The sequence below is a fragment of the Oncorhynchus masou genome, chromosome 5 (assembly GCF_036934945.1).
Source record: "Oncorhynchus masou masou isolate Uvic2021 chromosome 5, UVic_Omas_1.1, whole genome shotgun sequence".
Classification (NCBI taxonomy): Eukaryota; Metazoa; Chordata; class Actinopteri; order Salmoniformes; family Salmonidae; genus Oncorhynchus; species Oncorhynchus masou.
This window is the reverse complement of record NC_088216.1, coordinates 43,628,234-43,635,733: the sequence shown is the minus strand read 5'-3', so window position 1 is coordinate 43,635,733 and position 7,500 is coordinate 43,628,234. Positions and strand designations below refer to the sequence as shown.

The following is a 7,500-nucleotide window of genomic DNA, read 5'->3' as shown; positions in this document are numbered from 1 at the left end:
CAGGAGTCAGCTAACCTGGAGTCCAATCGATGAGAAGAGATTGGAGATGTCGGTTAGAGCTGCCTTGCCCTATGGAAAAAAAAACACTCAAAATTTGAGTTTGCTATTCACAAGAAGCGTTGCCTGATGTGATCCATACCTCGAACAAAAGAGATCTCAGAAGACCTACGATTAATAATTGTTGACTTGCATAAAACTGTAAAGGGTTACAAAAGTATTTCTAAAAGCCTTGATGTGCATCAGTCCAAGGAAAGACAACTTGTCTATAAATGGAGAAAGTTCAGCACTGTTGCTACTCTCCCTAGGAGTGGCCGTCCTGCAAATATGACTGCAAGAGCACAGTGCAGAATGCTCAATGAGGTTAAGAAGAATCCTAGAGTGTCAGCTAAAGACTTACAGAAATCTCTGGAACATGCTAACATCTCTGTTGACGAGTCTACGATACGTAAAACACTAAACAAGAATGGTGTTCAATGGAGGCCACCACGGAAGAAGCCAATTCAGTCAAAAGAAAACTTTGCTGAGCATCTGAAGTTTGCAAAAGTGCACCTGGATGTTCCACAGCGTTACTGGCAAAATATTCTGTGGACAGATGAAACTACAGTTGAGTTGTTTGGAAGGAAAACACAACACTATGTGTGGTGAAAAAAAGAAACATCACACCAACATCAAAACCTCATCCCAAACTGTAAAGTATGGTGGAGGGAGCATCATGGTTTGGGGCTGCTTTGCTGCCTCAGGGCCTGGACAGCTTGCTATCATTGACGGACAAATGAATTCCCAAGTTTATCAAGACATTTTGCAGGAGAATGTAGGCTATCAGTCCAACAATTGAAGCTCAACAGAAGTTGGGTGATGCAACAGGACCACGACCCAAAACAGAGTAAATCAACAAAGAAGAAAATACGCCTTCTGGAGTGGCCCAGTCAGAGTCCTGACCTCAACCCGATTGAGATGCTGTGGCATGACCTCAAGAGAGCAGTTCACACCAGACATTCCAAGAATATTGCTGAAATGAAACAGTTTTGTAAATAAGAATGGTCCAAAAGTCCTCCTGACTGTTGGGCAGGTCTGATCCGCAACTACAGAAAACGTTTGGTTGAGGTTATCGCTGCCAAAGGAGGGTCAGCCATTTATTAAATCCAAGGGTTTACATACTTTAAAGACATGAAAACATATAATTGTTTGTGTGTTATTAGTTGAAGTAGACTTTGTTTGTCTATTGGTGTGACCTAGATGAAGCTCAGATCAAATTTCATGACCAAATTATGCAGAAATCCAAGTATTTCCAAAGGGTTCACACTTTTTCTTGCCATTGTATGTATGAATTCATACCTGGAACACATCATGCATATTTCACATGAAGTAGTAATATATGTGTTCTGAAACATAGGAAGAATATGATGGACCTGGTCATACAAACTGGACTTAATCCCAGTAACAGACAGAGATAGAACGTTCTAGAAACAAGCCTACAGGGTCACTATGGAGCTACCGTTATACATTCAATATATAGGTGTTTCGCAAATCAATTATTGTCCATTTCACTGAGAAGCACTAGCTGTCGTCAACGTTGCACTGTAGAATTACTGTTCGGGTGAAAAACCGGGATAAAAATATACACTTGTACTCAGAACTAGTACTATTTAATAAAATATATCACAAACATGAATAACATTGTTTTGAATATCAAAATGACAGTGGAAGAAAGGTCCTTTGTCACACAGCTGTGGATGTGGTATTCATTGAGTGCTATAATACTGCTGTGGTGGTGTGTTTAGTGTTCTAACAATGGTAAATCGCTGTGGCTAGGTCGATGCACTCTAGAGAGGGAGGAAGAGAGAGAGAGAGAGAGAGAGAGAGAGAAAGGGAGATAATTACAGGAGAGAGAAATGGAGAAAGAGAGAGCTTAACACACAATGTCCAGCAATAGCCAATATTGCGGCTTAACAATACATAGGGGAGGGCGGGGGAGCAAGGAAATCAGTCGCCTTTTACAATGAGCAGTTCCAACAGAGAACGAACCCACACACACACACACTTAATTGGTTTCCGAGGGGTGGTCTTAATGCTGCTCCACAAACCCTATGAGAACTGCTGGGGAGATGAAGGATGATAGAGGACCAAGGAGGAGGCAAGGCCAACCCTATGACAGTTCATTGCTGCATAAATGATGTGTGTGTGTGTGTGTGTGTGTGTGTGTGTGTGTGTGTGTGTGTGTGTGTGTGTGTGTGTGTGTGTGTGTGTGTGTGTGTGTGTGTGTGTGTGTGTGTGTGTGTGTAAGGCTACGAGTGGCTGTGTTTACGCGTCGGTGTGTGTGCGTATTTGCTCATATTTGCGGGGACAAGTCACAAGGGAGACAGTTGTTTTTGTTTGTGAATGCAAGATCAGTTCATCTTTCTCCCTCATGGGAGAAACGCATGAAAACATCAGGAAAATTAACACAATTCTTATAAGTCAATTTTATAGTAAAGTGAGAGAGAGAACAAGAGAGGGAGGAGAGGGAGGGGGGGGGAGAGAGACATGATGAAGGAGGGAAGGGAGGGAGAGATAGAGGGCCACAGCAGGCATAGGGGGTAAATTACTTATAATTATGGTGAAATGGCCTTTCAGTGTGCCCCACTCCACATGTGAGCGAGAGAGAAAGCGAGACTAATGCAACTACCACTAGCAATATTAAAGCATTACGGTGTCCATGTTAGGACACCGTCAACCTCACTTTGACAGGCTAACAATGTGGATCCTACCATGCACTATTGTACAATGTCAAACTGATCAAGTTTACAGGGAGAAATATAATTAAATGCCTCTCAATCCCAGTCGTCCCAATGAAATTACTTGCTAATCCACTAGGTCATAAAGGGCCACACAGTGTGTAATGCACTTAGCAAAGTACTAGCATTATAACAGGCTAACAATGTGGTACCCTACCGCTCACTATTGTACCGTGTCAAACTAAATTTAGAGTTAACAGCGAGAAATAGCACAAAAACGCCTCTCAATCCACATGCCTTGAATCCCAGTCGAACACTTGTCCAAATGAAATTAGGAGCTAATCCGCTAGCTAATAAAAGGGCCACAAAGTGGCTAGCGTACTTAGATTAGCGCGAGCGAGAGAGAAAAGAAATAACAGAGCACAGAGAACGAGTCCATGTTTAGGGAAGGAGGGATTTGAGAGTAGGGACGTCGGGAAGCGGGGTAATATTCAATTTGAGTGGGAGATGAAATGGTCTTTCTAGCGTAAGAGGGATGTGTTCTTCAAGGAAGAATGAGATTCTTTCAGTTTGTCATCTGTCCACTGTCGAACGTTCCTGTAATGTTAATGTCAGAGGAAAATAACATGGCAGTGTCAAGGCAGCGTTGTAAACAATGCCTGGTGGGGCCGTTGGTTATTTTTGTCCTTTTTAGTGTCTCACTGTCGAGTCGCTCTTTCTTCCTCCTCTGCCTATCTTCTCTTCTCACTCGTCTTCTTGCCTTCCAAACCCTCTTCTCCCACCTCTCTTTTTGAAGCTCTTGTACTGTACCCCTGCTTTTTCCACTGTGTGCTGTTTGTGCTGCCAACATCTTCCCCTCAGGCTAAGCTTAACCCCCCCCCCCACACACACACACACACACACCTCTTGTGCGCTTGTTTTAAAGAGATAAGTAAAGCGCGGGTGAGAGACAGAGCATTAGCTAAATGGGTTTATCTGTGTGCCAGTGCCCCAATTATCCCAATATCTCCATTACAGGAGAACGTCACTACTTAGGAACCTACTCTTTATTTTTTTTGGGACGCAAATTAACAAAAGGCTCCTAAAAACACCCAAAACACATCCTTTTACAAACAGCAAAGCACTCAGTATCGTGATGCAGGTCTTTAGACGCTGTACACATGATTGTGTCATTCCGAACTTTATCCGCAACGTTCTAATCCATTTTGTGGAATTCGAGTGATATTGGTGTGCATGCGTGTGGTTCCTCATTCCCAATTCCTCTCGTCAACTGTGTGCTACAGGTAACTGCCAAAATAAAGGAAACACTTGATTCACTCACTCAAGTTGTTCTGGTGTCTCGTGGTGACCTGTAGCTAAATTACGTTGCCAGTCACTCAATCACAAGGTCAGCCAGGCTGGAACGAGGAAGTACACGCATGCACGCCAATATGCACACGCAGGCAGTTGTCGCTTGAGTTCGACTGAGTGCCATTTGTAAAAGGATGCATTTTTTTTTTATGTCTTTGTCCATGATTTTTGGATGCCCTGGAGCTACAGAATGAGGACCAGGAAGTCAATCGCTGCGGGGGGTAAGTTTCTCAAAAACCAATTAAAATTGCAAAAGAAAAAGTGTGTGGACCTTTCTATAACATGGCATTTACGCAAAAAAATACAGATCCGGTTCCTAAATAGTGAAATTCTCCTTTAAGCATTCAGAAACCGAAGGGATACGGGATCCTTTCCCTCCGCAGTCAAGAAGCATACACATATTTCGAGGTGGTGGTAGTGGAAAACAAATGAAAAAAAGGGGCATGCATTTCATTTCTGAAAAACAGTAGACTCCCCATCTCATTTGCGTAACAATTGGAATGAGAGAGAATGGGAATAGAGAGAGAGAACAAATCTGTCTACATTCATGCTTAACGTGGTTCATACAGCAGTATGTATGTGTGTGTGTGTGTGTGTGTGTGTGTGTGTGTGTGTGTGAGAGAGACAGAGCTACACTGTTGGGACAGTGATCTGGGCTATGGCCAGACGAGGACCACCGCTATGGCTACCCACTGCAACAGCTGGTAACGTCACGCCACGCACGCCACACACGCCACGCACGCCCACACACACACACACACACACACGCCCACACACACACGCCCACACACACACGCCCACACACACACACACACACACACACACACACACACACACACACACACACACACACACACACCCCTCCCTCCCCTCGTCAGTCGTCTCTGTGCTCAGTGACGTCCCGTAGACTGCCTCCTCTGTCCTGCACATCTGTAAGACTATACAGTCTCTGTGTGGGCAAGCTACCTCTCCAACCGTGTCCTCTAGCCCTTATTATCCCCTTCATGCCATGTGATGCAAATATCTAACCTCACATTGAAACTTGACTCCAATTCCTTGCACACTTAACTTAAATGTCTGAGGATGTCCTAATATGGATGCCGTATTATTCCCCCCTGAGTTGAAGGATTTCCTTATATGGATGCTGTTCGCTGCCCACCCTAGTAACCCCCTCCCTTTGCCATCCGTACCTTTATGATCTTGGGGTGGGCACAGCGACTGTTGCCCGTGGTGGCATGCATCCAGCTGCTCTCCAGGGGAGCGCATTCCTGTCTCAGGGAACACTTCTTCTCCTGGACGCACCAGCCACATTCAAACCTGGGGTCAGCCTTCAGACACATCCCACAGCTGTCCCTCAGGGCAGGGCACTTATACAGGTGGGCTGGAGGGAGGCGGGGGAGAGAGAGGAGGAAGTGGGGGAAAGGGTGAGAGAACATGTTTAGTTCGCAACCCGAAAGCCTGAAATGACACCAACCCTTTCCGACATTGGTCACAATTTAGTCTTGCAAAGTGTGTCTCGCATGTCACCCCTAAAAACCAAAAATCTTCAACGATATTACCCCAAACAACTATACTACTCTATTTTTTTTATATGCAATGAAGCAAAGCGGTACTTCAAAATGGCCGCAAGAATTAGGCGGAGGAACATTCTCAGCCTCTCAAATCCCATTGGTCATGCTTTAAGTTGAAAGTAACCCTGGGCCAATTAAATTATACTAAATGAGTGATTTAATTACATTTACATATCGGGGGTTAAGCGAGGGAGCATCGTTATATGGTTATCTTCGTTAAAATGAGGATGAGGGAGACACATTGAGAGAACGTGAGAGACACACACCACATGAGCAACACACCTAATTTAACTGTGGTTGAAAACATGTAATTGATTCAGACAATCAGGTGTGTTGCTGCTTGGTTGGAGAAAAACCCTGCACCCATATTGCCTTCCTCCCAATCTGTCACTGCCTACCTTTCACCACCTCAAACACTCATCCATCATTGACACTGAGATACATTGTACTATTCAGACAAAGTACAAAGCCACACTTCTCATTGTGGTACAATGTGTCTGAATCTGGATTGTTGTGGGGTTTGGCTGTAGAGGCTTTAGTGAACAATTCCCTAAACGTGATGCTATCTTCCATCTCACATCGCAGCAGGAGCCCCTGCTTTACAACCCCCCACTGCCGTGGTGACAACAGCAGCAAAACGCTGGGCGTACACAATTCATCCACGGAAAACATCACTTATTTTCTGGGGGGGGGGGTTCTACTCCCTAGTTGGTGTGTGTGTGTTTAATCACGATCCACAGGGCCCTGTTTGTGGAACGGCGGCGCTAAACGCACACATGCGAAGCCACATACACGAAGGCATGCACACGTCTAGACACCCACCCACACCCACCCACACCACGCCTAAGTAACTGACATCACAGAAAGGTGGGTGTGAAGTGACTGTATCCAGTTCTGAGGCTATGGGTGTGCGCGTACGCTCATAACATGTGTGAATGCATTTCTGTGTCTTTCTAAATACCACACAAGGGATGCATGGTAGTTTCCTCAAATCCCTTACACGTGCAACACACCCTTGTCAGCCACACATTTGCCATCCACAGAGTTGCATTTTAGCACGGCAGAAACTTACTGGGCTATCTGAGAGAGTATATTTGAACCTTCTAGCGTGTCAGAGCATGTATGTAACTTCCCGAACTTGGCTTCCAACTGGCCCTTTTGTTCACTCGATGACTGATTTAACGTGCAGCGGTAGCTTGCATAAAACGGAATCTCCATGCCACTGCCATGGCTGTGGCCATCCACTTGGAGAAGCTTCCACAAGGCGTCGTACAAGTGGTGACAGTGAGTGGCGGACATTTCAGAACTTTTCTGGAGTGCCACAAAACTGCGTTAGCCTTCTGAGCTAAAGCCTAAGACATGACCGCAGGGAGCTAACACAAGTCACGCAGGTTTACTCCTGACAGGAGTGTGGTTCATCGAACCGCCTCTGTCACGCATACATTGCTATATGTACAGCGCATTCGGGGGAAGTGTTCTGACGCCCTTCCCCCTTTCCACATTTGGTTAAGTTACAGCCTTATTCTAAAATGGATTAAATGCATTTTGTTCGTCATCATTCGACACACAATACTCCATAATAACATAGCAAAAACTTCCCCCCCCCCCTTCTTTCCATTTGAGCACATTTATGAAAAAATAAATACATTTACGTAAGTATTCAGACTCTGCAATGAGACTCGAAATTGAGCTCAGGTGTATTCTGTTTCCATTCATCATCCTTAAGATGTTTCTACAACTTGATTGGAGTCCACCTGTGGTAAATTCAATTGATTTGACATGATTTGGAAAGGCACACACCTGTCTATATAAAGGTCCCACAGTTGACAGTGCATGTCAGAGAAAAAAACAAGCCATGAGGTCAA

At 44.8% G+C, this 7,500-nt stretch overlaps 1 protein-coding gene across 1 annotated transcript in view; it reads right to left on the bottom strand.

Annotated features, from left to right (window-relative positions):
- Nucleotides 1-7,500, bottom strand: part of LOC135539624 (plexin-A1-like) — a 284,575-nt gene that overhangs the window by 56,348 nt on the left and 220,727 nt on the right. Inside the window, 1 exon segment of the mRNA XM_064965616.1 lies at nucleotides 5,255-5,445. Coding sequence (XP_064821688.1) covers nucleotides 5,255-5,445 — 191 coding nt within the window.